Source organism: Salmo salar, chromosome 03 (assembly GCF_965601325.2).
Source record: "Salmo salar chromosome 03, fSalSal1, whole genome shotgun sequence".
NCBI lineage: Eukaryota > Metazoa > Chordata > Actinopteri > Salmoniformes > Salmonidae > Salmo > Salmo salar.
This window is the reverse complement of record NC_138293.1, coordinates 25,407,555-25,422,958: the sequence shown is the minus strand read 5'-3', so window position 1 is coordinate 25,422,958 and position 15,404 is coordinate 25,407,555. Positions and strand designations below refer to the sequence as shown.

Below are 15,404 nucleotides of genomic sequence, written 5' to 3'. Positions count from 1 at the left end.
TACTGGTGACACTGTCTGTGATTTATTTAGAATTCAAGGCACACTTAACCAGCATGGCTACCACAGCATTCTGCTGTGATACGCCATCCCATCTGGTCTGGGCTTAGTGGGACTATAATTTGTTTTTCAACAGGACAATGACCCAACACACCTCCGGGCTGTATAAGGGCTATTTGACCAAGAAGGAGAGTGATGGAGTGCTGCATCAGATGACCTGGCCTCCACAATCACCCGACCTCAACCCAATTGAGATGGTTTGGGATGAGTTGGACCGCAGAGTGAAGGAAAAGCAGCCAACAAGTGCTCAGCATACAGTATGTGGGAACTCCTTCAAGACTGTTGGAAAAGCATTCCTCATGAAGCTGGTTGAGAGAATGCCAAGAGTGTGCAAAGCTGTTCTCAAGGCAAAGGGTGGCTACTTTGAAGAATGTCAAATGTAAAATATATTTTGAATTGTTTAACACTTTTTTGGCTATTACATGATTCTATATGTATTATTTCATAGTTTTGATATCTTCACTATTATTCTACAATGTAGAAAATAATATGAATAAAGAAAAACCCTTGAATGAGTAGGTGTGTCCAAACATTTGACTGGTACTGTATTTTTTTAGAACGTAACATATCATAAGAAATGGATAACGTTGTACACAATTGTGCACAATTCTCTGAGCCCCTTTTGCTTCAAGAGCACTACTTTCAAAACTGCTGGCTGAAATTATATAAAATCTCTGGAGCATCACTGTTATTCAAGGACATCAAACATGCTTTTGGCGCTCTTCAAATTTAGTCAACAAACACACCATTATCCATGATTCAAGACACATACCCACTTAAATTAGTTGCTAAGAGACTGCATCAGGCTTCCCACACACATTCTTTTACACATTATCAGAGTTTTCACTTCACTTTTGCTCTACTGTATCTCATTATTTTTGTCAATACAATATATTTGTATTATATGCTGTGAAACTGTGTTTATAGTTTGGGTTTTAAACTAACAAAGCCAATTCAATGTTGCTAGAGAGATTTCACAGTGTGTTAAATCAGACATAATCTTTGAACAACATGCTGATTGGTGATTGTTATGCAACAGGATGAGCAATTTCAACCCTTATACATGATAGGGCAAAATATGCCTCCCCAGTCCCCACAATCACAATATGCCTCCACAGTCCCCACAATCACAATATGCCTCCACAGTCCCCACAATCACAATATGCCTCCACAGTCCCCACAATCACAATATGCCTCCACAGTCCCCACAATCACAATATGCCTCACCACAGTCCCCACAATCACAATATGCCTCCACAGTCCCCACAATCACAAATCTTACATATCCAACATAAGACAAATTGAGAAATGTTCTCGTCCTTATGTCCATGTCAACATTATTAGATTATTCAGTCTTTGTCTTTGAAAACATTCATATTTTTGGCATATGAGAAACTGAACACAAAGTGGAATTAAAGAGAAAAGCAACACCTATATAAACATCTTTGAGAAGTCCTTACATTTTCAGCATTGGAAAGCACAGAAGACAATTGGAATTTCAGTGGGCTTCCTGAATTGACTGGAATTGAAGTGGAATTTACCATTGAAAATGTTATTAGAGCTATACAATTGGTCACTAAACAGCTCAAGGAAACAAAATAATGTAAGTTACGTAAGCATGCATATGTCGACTGGGGTTTGAAGCCCTTATTACACAGTATACAGTGTATTTATTAGATTTAGTAAAAGTCAGAACCTGGGTGAAGCAGGTGTTGTGTTTTTGTCAGCGAGAAAAATACTGTAGATGGTAAACAGGCAAATGGTATGGTATGGATGACCATTCATGGAAAATAATAGCAAATGTCAAATTCAATCATGCCATTATTGTTCTTGTTTCTTTATCCATAAGCTTTTGTATAAAATAATAGCACTTTATTTTTCACACCAACTTGCCTTTAATCAATTGTATTATACGTTTTAGCAATCTATCTGAAGAATCCCTACCTACAGTAATTCCCTGACAAATTGGCCAGAGTCTTCTTGCTGTAGCTAGCTACATTGACGGTGGGTTGTGAACCCCAGGCAGCCTTGGTGTCTCCCTGTATCTTAAAGTTCAACCACCTACTGCCTTCCAAATGTCGACAAGCATCAGGGGCAAATCGCCAGAGAGCATGTACAATTTTACTTTGGTATGGAGCTTAACCTGGCTGGAGGTAGAAGCCATGTGGTTACTGTAGCCTGTCATATGGCTTGAGGTTGTATTTTATCAGCATTTGCCTTGAAAAAAGAATGCATACCTCAATGCATATTTCATGATGACATACTATATCAATATAACATGACAAAACCTGTGGTAATATACAGTACAAATGCTCATTTCTACTTTACATGTATATTTACTATCATTTTTCATAGGTAAATCTCTAATCGCAAGCTTCATATTGTTGATCTCAAGGAAATAGCAGAAAGAATATAGAAAGGCTCCTTGGCACTAAATTGCAGAGCACTGTCACTACCTCAATCTGAATACTATTCAACAGTAAGTGCTGCTTATCCATGATTGCACTGTATTTCTTAGAGGTTACTGTCATGATTAGCAATATATCATTTTTAAGAGATTGAAAACTGAGATTTAGGATTAACTGTGTGTTTAATCCACCCCAAAATCTAATGCCACGTTTGAATCGATTATCATTGGAAGTGTTATCTTAATACATTGAGGTGTTCATTCCAATGGAAGAGGCTGAAACTATGCCATCTTATCTTTAAATGATCATTTCACAGTTTAGGTTATTTGAATGTACCACCATGTTTACATAACTACATTAAATAGTACCTGTAACAATAGTAAAAAATAACTGCTTACATAGACTTACATACAATATTGTATGATAAGGCAGCGTCTGACAGCATTGAAAGCAGATGGTATGAGGTACCAAATTCCAGATAGGAAAAATGTTGCTAGGAGACCTGACATCAGCTATTTATTCCACAATCAGGCAGTATCCCACGTGTGTCCCTGCTCAGTATAAAGCCAGTGGGATCTCATCCTTGAGTAGAAGTAGTTTAGGGGCAGCTTTTGCAACGAGGTTAGAAAAGTGTGAGCTCAACAGAGGTCTACCCTACTGTCAGACCCATTCTAACCATAGAAAGATCCAAGAACTCATCACCACCTGAACCATTATTCACTTGATCATGACTCCCTAATGTCATCTGGACAGATCAATTTCCTTCTCAGTAGTTAAAAGGAATTTATTATACACAAGTTATCAGCCCAAGGCTACATTTGAAGAGCTTTGACTTCTTTTCACACATCAAGATGTTCCCTCCAGACGTGTGGAATTCTACGGACCTGATGTGGTTCAATGCGTCTGAGTTGAATGCTTCTCTGGAGGATCCGGAGGAGGGGAACCACCCGTTTCTGACGGACGCCTGGCTGGTGCCTCTCTTCTTCGCCCTCATCATGCTGGTGGGGCTCATTGGGAACTCGCTGGTCATCTATGTCATCTCCAAACACAGGCAGATGAGGACGGCCACCAACTTCTACATAGGTGAGCAAGACTAAGGGGTTTCCCTTACAGTTACAAAGGCTTTTCCACTTATAACACAATCACTGAACCTCAATTGTTCTTGTGGATTGTCATGAACTGGGAAGAAACGTGTTCTTTGTGTGTGACTGTCACAGTCAATGTTATGTAAAGTATGTGGATCAGAGAAATAGTTTATTTCCACTGTAAACTAGGACTAATGACTGTGTAATCTTGCAGCCTTAATTACTGTATGTTTTTTTAATGACGACTGTACATGAATATTGTGGATAGTAACCTTATCCATTGTGTCTGTAGAATGCATCTATACAATACAATACTGTAGCCTATACTAACAAACAACATATGAAAGGGATCATGTCTCTAAACTAAATAACAGATCTTGTTTGACATTGGAAATGCATGTGTGGAGTGGAGATGTGCAAAATCAATGGATTTTGAAACATGAATTGACCAAGAAGGTGGACATCACATATCTTTGTGCTCATAAATAACAATGACGGTATCAACGTGTGTGTGTGTGTGTGTGTGTGTGTGTGTGTGTGTGTGTGTGTGTGTGTGTGTGTGTGTGTGTGTGTGTGTGTGTGTGTGTGTGTGTGGTGTGTGTGTGTGTGTGTGTGTGTGTGTGTGTGTGTGTGTGTGGGGGGGAAATGACTGACTGATATCTCCCTGGAACCTGTTTTTAATATTTAATCATATTGGTTTACTACTTCCACCTCCTGTGGACAACAGCTCAAATGTTTTCTCTCGCCTCTCAGTTGTTGCTATAAATGATGCAAGTCCATTCAAAAGAGAGCACCATTTTAGACAACTGTGATACAATAAATCTATTTTATTACAGCTATAGAACTAATCTGAAAGGAACATAAGTCCTATTGTGGCAGATGTCCTCACTATGCCCCTGCAGTCCTGTCCACCTGTATTACTAATAAGACCTCTTCTACATGTCAGTCAATCAGTAATATCTCCCATAATTTCAAAACAAAATACTGCAGTATCTTGTGAGAAATTTCTCCCACGTTTCATATAATCCCCCCAATGTGTATTTGGCTTTCGGAATTTGGTGAAATCAATTGGCTCTTTGAAGCCCATGCCAAAATACACTGATTTGGTGACATGCCTTTGAATTTTACAAAGCAAGTAATTTATTCAAATGAATAACTTTGACTCACAGGTTCAAATGGTTATTTTATGTTGCAAAAGTTTGTTCATCAGAAAGAAATGAATGAGTTCCCTCCTAACTGAGCTTATTTCCACAGCTAACCTGGCTGCCACAGACATCATCTTCCTGGTGTGTTGTGTCCCGTTCACAGCCACTCTCTACCCGCTCCCTGGATGGATATTTGGGAACTTCATGTGTAAATTTGTTGCTTTTCTACAACAGGTAAATCATTTGAATAAAACACATTGCCTCTGGTCACAGACTTATATCTGTTTTTATATTTGCATATTAATGATGGCTTTTCTCACCCCAATGCAATTTGGGTATCATTGCCCTCAATTGGATCCCTGAGGTACTGTCTAGTCGTATTAGTCTGAAAAACTGTTATGGTGCCTGACTGTACCCAATTCAATTACATAACTGCAATATTGAATTTGCATTGTCATTTCATTTATCCGGTAGAGGGTAGAGGTTCATGGTCATTCTTCAACAATGTATGGGCAACTTTGTTTTTTTAAATGCAATTTGAGTACCAATATGTGTCTTTTTTTATATTAACACAATCCGTTTGAAACTCCCAATAAATCAAAATTCAAGGCTTATCTGAGCATCATTCACTGTGTCCCTACTCCATTTGGAGAGACCTTATTGGTTAAGACTGGTTGGTTATGACTCATGACATGTAAGGGATTTATGCAAGTGAATGATGAATGACTGTCGATATAAAGAATGCCCTTTTTCCATATGAAAAAAAAAAATGGACAATCAGTCCATCAGGCTTCTTGCGATTAACTACAGCTTCAATCAAGCAGGTTCGGAAGATTAAAACTAATCTGTTGGGTTGGCAAATGACTAAAGCTCTGAGCAAACTGTAGAAGGACTCCTAGGCCAGGATCCAATCTCAGAAGTCATCAAATCTCAGATGTCACGAGTGTTTCAATTTCACCACAGTAAGGAGAGGGATGAATACTTGTCAGCACACTGCACAATGTGTCTCTAGACTCTGAAGAAGTCAAGTTTTTATTGTCACGTGCACAAGTACGGTGAAATGCCTTTTTTGCAAGCTCTTTCCCATCAGTGAAGTAAGTCAATCAAAGTAAGCAGTAAGTCAATCAAAAATGCCTTTAAACGCATAGTGCAAGGTGCAAAAATAGAATTATGATAGAGCAAGGCAGAAGAGAGGTGTCGGCATCATGCAGTATGCTATAGTCAGAGCGCTCTCATCTTCACCACATGAACCATCAGCCACCAGGGGGATCTTGTGAGCTTTGATAATACCCTATGTCAATAGCACACATCCTCTCAGTAAACCATGGCTTTCACTGACATTGGCATAAGTCGGTTATTTAGCCACAGGATGTGATCAACACATTTCATTGAACTGAACTCCATTGAAACAGAACTTGCCATTGGAAATCTATCTGAAATGTGTCAATTTAAAGCATGATTCCCCAACTGCTTTAAAAATTACAAATATATATTGTTGGACATAAAAGTCTAAAAATACCAGGAAATCAGCTCCAAGTGATTTTAATTTTGGAAATCTGTTCCCAAGTATTCCCACGCATGATAGAGAGACACGTGATCCTATACAAACGATTGTGTTTCAGTCAAATATTATACCTATTTGGGCGGTCAATTTGCAGTCTACAAATGATTCGTCATTACGTTCCAGACCATCCACTCAAGACAAAATCGTCCCGCAGCTGAATCTAGTTGATAATCTTTTGGTATGTCAGAACTTTTTTTACCCATCAATTAAAACATATACAGTTGAAGTCAGACGTTTACATACACTTAGGTTGGAGTCATAAAAACTTGTTTTTCAACCACTCCACAAATTTGTTGTTAACAAACTATAGTTTTGGCAAGTCGGTTAGGACATCTACTTTGTGCATGACACAGGTAATTTTTCCAACAATTGTTTACAGACAGATTATTTCACTTATAATTCACTGTATCACAATTCCAGTGGATCAGAAGTTTACATACACTAAGTTGACTGTGCCTTTAAACAGCTTGGAAAATTCCAGAAAATGATGTCATGGCTTTAGAAGCTTCTGAGAGGCTAATTGACATCATTTGAGTCAATTGGAGGTGTGCCTGTGGATGTATTTCAAGGCCTACCTTCAAACTCAGTGCCTCTTTGCTTGACATCATGGGAAAATCAAAAGAAATCAGTCAAGACCTCATAAAAAAATTGTAGACCTCCACAAGTCTGGTTCATCCTTGGGAGCAATTTCCAAACGCCTGAAGGTACCATATTCATCTGTACAAACAATAGTACGCAAGTATAAACACCATGGGACCACGCAGCCATCATACCGCTCAGGAAGGAGACGCGTTCTGTCTCCTAGAGATGAACGTACTGTGGTGAGAAAAGTGCAAATCAATCCCAGAACAACAGCAAAGGATCTTGAGAAGATGCTGGAGGAAACAACTACAAAAGTATCTATATCCACAGTAAAACGAGTCCTATATCGACATAACCTGAAAGGCCGCTCAGCAAGGAAGAAGCCAACTGCTCCAAAACCGCCATAAAAAGCCAGACTACGGTTTGTAAGTGCACATGGGGATAAAGATCGTACTTTTGGGAGAAATCTCCTCTGGTCTGATGAAACAAAAATAGAACTGTTTGGCCATAATGACCATTGTTATGTTTGGAGGATAAAGGGGGAGGCTTGCAAGCCGAAGAACACCATCCCAACCGTGAGGAAAATTATGTTAATATATTGAACCAACATCTCAAGACATCAGTCAGGAAGTTAAAGCTTGGTCACAAATGGGTCTTCCAAATGGACAATGACCCCAAGCATACTTCCAAAGTTGTGGCAAAATGGCTTAAGGACAATAAAGTCAAGGTATTGGAGTGGCCATCACAAAGCCCTGACCTCAAACCTACAAACCTGATTCAGTTACACCAGCTCTGTCAGGAGGAATGGGCCAAAATTCACCCAACTTATTGTGGGAAGCTTGTGGAAGGCTACCCGAAACGCTTGACCAAAGTTAAACAATTTGAAGGCAATGCTACCAAATACTAAATGAGTGTATGTTAACTTCTGACCCACTGGGAATGTGATGAAAGAAATAAAAGCTGAAATAAATAATTTTCTCTACTATTATTCTAACATTTCACCTTAAAATAAAGTGGTGATCCTAACTGACCTAAGACAGGGAATTTTTACTAGGATTAAATGTCAGGAATTGTGAAAAACTGAGTTTAAATGTATTTGGCTAAGGTGTATATAAACGTCCGACTTCAACTGTATAAATAATTTACTTGGCCCTATTACTTTTCCATATCTTGAAAACTTGATTGCTGACATGCAAAACATTTTGGGACTATATCATTTTGGGACTATTTTAAGGAGTGACAAACAGTCACATTTAATTTAATAAAGAAATTACATAGTTGTAAAAGCAGTCTTATGTGAAGGTTAGAAAATGACTGATGCTCAACAAAACTTCTACACAGATTCTAGTCCTCTGTTTAGATTTGTATTTTCATCTAAAGGACAAACTCTCTCTACGATGTATATTTTTGGTAGACTAATTGATAACTCACTCCCCCACATATACATACAGTGAGGGAAAAAAGTATTTGATCCCCTGCTGATTTTGTACGTTTGCCCACTGACAAAGAAATGATCAGTCTATAATTTTAATGGTAGGTTTATTTGAACAGTGAGAGACAGAATAACAACAAAGAAATCCAGAAAAACATATGTCAAAAATTTTATAAATTGATTTGCATTTTAATAAAAAAAATAAGTATTTGACCCCTCTGCAAAACATGACTTAGTACTTGGTGGCAAAACCCTTGTTGGCAATCACAGAGGTCAGATGTTTCTTGTAGTTGGCCACCACGTTTGCACACATCTCAGGAGGGATTTTGTCCCACTCCTCTTTGCAGATCTTCTCTAAGTCATTAAGGTTTCGAGGATGACGTTTGGCAACTCGAACCTTCAGCTCCCTCCACAGATTTTGTATGGGATTAAGGTCTGGAGACTGGCTAGGCCACTCCAGGACCTTAATGTGCTTCTTCTTGAGCCACTCCTTTGTTGCCTTGGCCGTGTGTTTTGGGTCATTGTCATGCTGGAATACCCATCCATGACCTATTTTCAATGCCCTGGCTGAGGGAAGGAGGTTCTCACCCAAGATTTGACGGTACATGGCCCCGTCCATCGTCCCTTTAATGCGGTGAAGTTGTCCTGTCCCCTTAGCAGAAAAACACCCCCAAGCATAATGTTTCCACCTCCATGTTTGACGGTGGGGATGGTATTCTTGGGGTCATAGGCAGCATTCCTCCTCCTCCAAACACGGCGAGTTGAGTTGATGCCAAAGAGCTCCATTTTGGTCTCATCTGACCACAACACTTTCACCCAGTTGTCCTCTGAATCATTCAGATGCTCATTGGCAAACTTCAGACGGGCATGTATATGTGCTTTCTTGAGCAGGGGGACCTTGCGGGCGCTGCAGGATTTCAGTCCTTCATGGCGTAGAGTGTTACCAATTGTTTTCTTGGTGACTATGGTCCCAGCTGTCTTGAGATCATTGACAAGATCCTCCCGTGTAGTTCTGGGCTGATTCCTCACCGTTCTCATGATCATTGCAACTCCACAAGGTGAGATCTTGCATGGAGCTCCAGGCCGAGGGATATTGACAGTTCTTTTGTGTTTCTTCCATTTGCGAATAATCGCACCAACTGTTGTCACCTTCTCACCAAGCTGCTTGGCGATGGTCTTGTAGCCCATTCCAGCCTTGTGTAGGTCTACAATCTTGTCCCTGACATTCTTGGAGAGCTCTTTGGTCTTGGCCATGGTGGAGAGTTTGGAATCTGATTGATTGATTGCTTCTGTGGACAGGTGTCTTTTCTACAGGTAACAAGCTGAGATTAGGAGCACTCCCTTTAAGAGTGTGCTCCTAATCTCAGCTCGTTACCTGTATAAAATACACCTGGGAGCCAGAAATCTTTCTGATTGAGAGGGGGTCAAATACTTATTTCCCTCATTAAAATGCAAATCAATTTATAACATTTTTGACATGCGTTTTTCTGGATTATTTTGTTGTTATTCTGTCTCTCACTGTTCAAATAAAACTACCATTAAAATTATAGACTGATTATTTCTTTGTCAGTGGGCAAACGTACAAAATCAGCAGGGGATCAAATACCCTTTTCCCTCACTGTATATCGCTGCTGCTGTACAGTGTGTAAGTGGGAGGATTCATTAAATCAGACTTTGTGAACCCATTTTAATATTCGTTGTAATTCTTAGCTTTATTTTTTTTATATATGTTTACTATTTTCTTAAATCCTTTTTACTTGCTCAACCCACACGGAGTGCTTCTCTTCGTTCAAGAGACTCGTGCATTCTGTCCCTACATTATGACAAGAGTAGGGCACTTGTCTTCGGATCAATGATGTACACCTGGTCAGTCTCTCTTTCGCACTTCAGTGAGAAACAAGGGCGTTGGATAGATCTCAAGTAGTGTAGTTACTGAACTGGGTCACATATCCTACTCTCCAACAACATTATGTTGTTTAGAACCTGCTAATCTGTTATCACAGATGGTAACCAACTGTCAGAGGCATCATGCAACCATTAGCATTTTTGTTATGGGGAAAAATTTCAAACTCAACATTATTTTATGAATTACGTGTGAAAGAAACTTTATGGTTTATACTTTTATCCTAGAAAGGGGACAAAACTTATGGGCATGACACCTAACCCAGGAGGATGAGTTAATAATGATTTGAGATAATGTCTTTCTAAAGTTACATTTTCTCATTATGCTCATCATTGTCATTCCTTCCCAGTGTGATGGCAGGCAGGTGCCATTTATTTGAATTTACATACATTTTACAGCATGTCTCTTATGTAAAATTGTTAATATTGTTTCACCTGTGAACAACCCAGAACGAAAGTCATTATTTTGTTCTTCTTTTTTCTTAGGTGACTGTTCAGGCTACATGCATCACCCTCACTGCCATTAGTGGGGATCGCTGCTATGTCACAGTGTACCCTTTAAAGTCCCTACGCCATCGCACTCCACGAGTCGCCATGATCGTTAGCATCTGTATATGGATCGGTAAGTCACATGCTAGCATGCCTGAACCAATTGCAAACCGTTGATTTTTGCTCAAAGCATCATGAACACGTCTACATTTTCTATAAAGTTAAACTAATTCAATGTTTGTCTTTTTTAAAGGTTCCTTCATTCTATCCACCCCGATCTTCATGTACCAGAGGATTGAGGAGGGCTACTGGTATGGACCGAGACACTACTGCATGGAGAGGTTTCCCTCTAAGACCCAGGAGAGGGCTTTCATCCTGTACCAGTTCATAGCTGCCTACCTACTACCTGTCATCACCATCTCCTTCTGCTACACACTCATGTTGAAGAGGGTGGGCCAGCCGTCAGTTGAGCCAGTAGACAATAATTACCAGGTATGGACAGACTGTTACTTTGGGTGTTTCTTTATGACTTAGTTTAAAACATCAATAGGTGCACTCCTTTGTCAAGGTTACACAATGAAAGCACGAGTTCATATTTGGATCCCTTCCAATCTGCAGGTATACTACAGTATGCCATTAAAAACCCTCAGCCGGTGACCATGTTTTGAACTACAGTGAGGGAAAAAAGTATTTGATCCCCTGCTGATTTTGTACACTTGCCCACTGACAAAGAAATTATCAGTCTATCATTTTAATGGTAGGTTTATTTGAACAGTGAGAGACAGAATAACAACAAAAAAATCAAGAAAAATGCATGTCAAAAATGTTATAAAAGGATTTGCATTTTAATGAGGGAAATAAGTATTTGACCCCTCTGCAAAACATGACTTAGTACTTGGTGGCAAAACCCTTGTTGGCAATCACAGAGGGCAGACGTTTCTTGTAGTTGGCCACCAGGTTTGCACACATCTCAGGAGGGATTTTGTCCCACTCCTCTTTGCAGATCTTCTCCAAGTCATTAAGGTTTCGAGGCTGACATTTGGCAACTCGAACCTTCAGCTCCCTCCACAGATTTTCTATGGGAGTAAGGTCTGGAGACTGGCTAGGCCACTCCAGGACCTTAATGTGCTTCTTCTTGAGCCACTCCTTTGTTGCCTTGGCCGTGTGTTTTGGGTCATTGTCATGCTGGAATATCCATCCATGACCTATTTTCAATGCCCTGGCTGAGGGAAGGAGGTTCTCACCCAAGATTTGACGGTACATGGCCCCGTCCATCGTCCCTTTGATGCGGTGAAGTTGTCCTGTCCCCTTAGCAGAAAAACACCCCCAAAGCATAATGTTTCCACCTCCATGTTTGACGGTGGGGATGGTATTCTTGGGGTCATAGGCAGCATTCCTCCTCCTCCAAACACGGCGAGTTGAGTTGATGCCAAAGAGCTCCATTTTGGTCTCATCTGACCACAACACTTTCACCCAGTTGTCCTCTGAATCATTCAGATGTTCATTGGCAAACTTCAGACGGGCATGTATATGTGCTTTCTTGAGCAGGGGGACCTTGCGGGCGCTGCAGGATTTCAGTCCTTCACGGCGTAGTGTGTTACCAATTGTTTTCTTGGTGACTATGGTCCCAGCTGCCTTGAGATCATTGACAAGATCCTTCCGTGTAGTTCTGGGCTGATTCCTCACCGTTCTCATGATCATTGCAACTCCACGAGGTGAGATCTTGCATGGAGCCCCAGGCCGAGGGAGATTGACAGTTCTTTTGTGTTTCTTCCATTTGTGAATAATCGCACCAACTGTTGTCACCTTCTCACCAAGCTGCTTGGCAAAGGTCTTGTAGCCCATTCCAGCCTTGTGTAGGTCTACAATCTTGTCCCTGACATCCTTGGAGAGCTCTTTGGTCTTGGCCATGGTGGAGAGTTTGGAATCTGATTGATTGATTGCTTCTGTGGACAGGTGTCTTTTGTATAGGTAACAAACTGAGATTAGGAGCACTCCCTTTAAGAGTGTGCTCCTAATCTCAACTCGTTACCTGTATAAAAGACACCTGGGAGCCAGAAATCTTTCTGATTGAGAGGGGGTCAAATACTTATTTCCCTCATTAAAATGCAAATCAATTTATAAAATTTTTGACATGCGTTTTTCTGGATTATTTTGTTGTTATTCTGTCTCTCACTGTTCAAATAAACCTACCATTAAAATTATAGACTGATCATTTCTTTGTCAGTGGGCAAACGTACAAAATCAACAGGGGATCAAATACTTTTTTCCCTCACTGTACATACAGTATAGGTCATTTCGAATACGTCACAGTAGTAGTGAGTAAACGTCAACATTTCTACTACAGGTCCACCTGTTGTCTGAGAGGACTGTCACTCTGAGGAGTAAGATCTCCAAGATGGTGGTGGTGATTGTCCTCTTATTCACCATCTGCTGGGGGCCTATCCAACTCTTCGCCCTGTTCCAGTCCTTCTACCCCAACTACAGGGTCAACTACGCCACCTATAAGATCAAGACATGGGCTAACTGCATGTCCTACGCTAACTCCTCCATCAACCCAATCATTTATGGCTTCATGGGAGACAGTTTCCGCAAGTCCTTCAAAAAGACTTTCCACTTCCTGTTCAAACACAAAGTGAGAGACAGCAGTGTCACGTCACGCACGGCTAATGCAGAAATCAAGTTAGTTGCTGCAGAGGAAGGCAACAACGAAGGGAAATGAAAAGAGCCATGGGCTGAGTGAGCTGCTGGGGGGCAAAGCTGTTGGGGATTCAGTTCACATTGGCACACAAACAGAAAAACACATGATAGACTGCTGCGAATGCACACTTTTCAGAAGGCAATGACCCCCTACTGGGAGCAGCATTTTAAAATGGCATTTGATGTGTTGTTTGTTTGCAATTCTACAAAAGATGACTGATCCTGCTCTGTTCTGATATCACAGACAATGAAAGGACATAAAAAATAATATATAATGTTCACCACCTAGGCAGAATGCTCAGAATAATATGAAAATAATACAATTAAAACAAAAAAAGTTATTGGAAGTCACATACATGACGTGAAATCTAATAGACACAATGGTTACAAGAGCAGTCCAAGGTTTGTGGACATTTTGTTATCAGATGTACATAGGTTGTTAACACGTCGTTATCATTAACTCATCTCAAAGCTGTGAAGTGATTGCACCCGATTTATATTTTTCAATGGAGAGATTTATGATGGTAGCTAGGGATTTCACATGAATGGCGTTACAAACCACTCAGGAGTTAAATTGCAGGCCAGTTCAATGGGTGTACAGCCAACGGTGATGTGTCGGTGCTTGCTCAGGTAGGGGCATAGTCAATGAGGCGTGGTGAGTGTTTACTTTACTACTGTGTTCCAGACACACACTTACACCTCCCTTTACACACAGTGCACAGGTGGCGGGGGCCGACCCTATCATACTTTCACTTGCCAAGACTTACATTCCCACAGCATTATCTTATGCGACTTATAGTCACCCGATCGTTTCCTTTTCCTTTGACAGCGACGCTGTAAAAAAGGACACAATCTGTGACTGACTTGTCCTAACAGTGCCTCCTCCCAATGTGCCGTGACTGTCTGTCCTTGTTTGAATTGCGGATCGAAACATCTGTACTGTTGGAAGTATCTGTGTTCTATCTGGCACTATTTTAGCGTTGAGTTGAAAAGTTGACTTGAAAAAAGAAGAAAGTGTTTAGAAAGGTGGGAAGATAAACAGAACTAAAGCCCTTGGAAACAACGGAAAACTTTGAACAGATTTAGATTGAATTCTGTACAGAATGTTTTACTGCATACACACTGGAATGCAGTTTAGTCCATGTTTGATTGTACCGCTCCCTGTGAAAATATGTATTGTCTTCAGGCATTTCAGATGTCTGTAGATTTTGTGTTGGTAATCACTCTACTTATTAAGTGTTTTCGAAAAGCCTTTATTATAGACTTTCCCTACAGTATTTGCACTATCTTTATTTATTATTAATATATTGCTCTTACCCTAAGCTCTTTGAATCATGTAACATTCCCTGTATTGTAAATGCCTATCTACTGTAGGCAGACATGAGTATGTACAGTACTGTGGATTTAACCGCTGTGTTTGATTATACATTTACTTTTAAGCTTTTTTTGTGTGTAACCAGAAATGTGAAAAGTACATATCATTGCCTTTGTTACTAACACAGAATTGTAAATTGTTATACTTCTTTTTTTATTAGAAATTTTGCAGGATAAAATCTCTTGATGCACCATCTCCTTTTTAAGAGTGTCCCAAAAAATAATAACAATAATAATTAGTAATATGTAAACTACTGTCTAATAATAATAATAATAATAATAATAATAATAATGACATAATAATAATACATACCGAAATATTTATAAATGTCTGTTTGTTCATAACATTTGAAAAAGGGCTTTCTTAAATTCACTGTGTGATTTAAATGCCCTGATTTCTATAGGTAAATGATTCCAGTCAGTTGGGTCTTTGTATCTGAAAGACCTTACTCTAACCTCATGATGTACCCTTTGAATGTGTAATTGCTGCTGTTGTCTAAAGAAGTAGTGTGAGTCTTGTAAAGTTAGGTGTTCCTACAGGGAAATGTAAGCTGATACATTTAAAACGAAATTGGTATCAATGCAGTTGTCTTCTGTTTGGGAGTGACAGACAATTTACTGATTCATACATGATGTGTCTTATAATGGCATCCAAGAATGAATCTG

At 39.8% G+C, this 15,404-nt stretch overlaps 1 protein-coding gene across 1 annotated transcript; it reads left to right on the top strand.

The window, feature by feature from the left end:
* The first annotated feature begins 3,074 nt into the window (after positions 1 to 3,074).
* Positions 3,075 to 14,992, top strand: LOC106599611 (G-protein coupled receptor 54-like). Its single transcript, XM_082973068.1, has 6 exons — positions 3,075 to 3,548; positions 4,805 to 4,929; positions 10,662 to 10,797; positions 10,918 to 11,156; positions 11,315 to 11,317; positions 13,012 to 14,992. The coding sequence occupies exons 1-6, from the start codon at positions 3,317 to 3,319 to the stop codon at positions 13,384 to 13,386; spliced, it is 1,110 nt and encodes a 369-aa protein (XP_082829194.1). The 5' UTR covers positions 3,075 to 3,316; the 3' UTR covers positions 13,387 to 14,992.
* Positions 14,993 to 15,404: the final 412 nt, after the last annotated feature.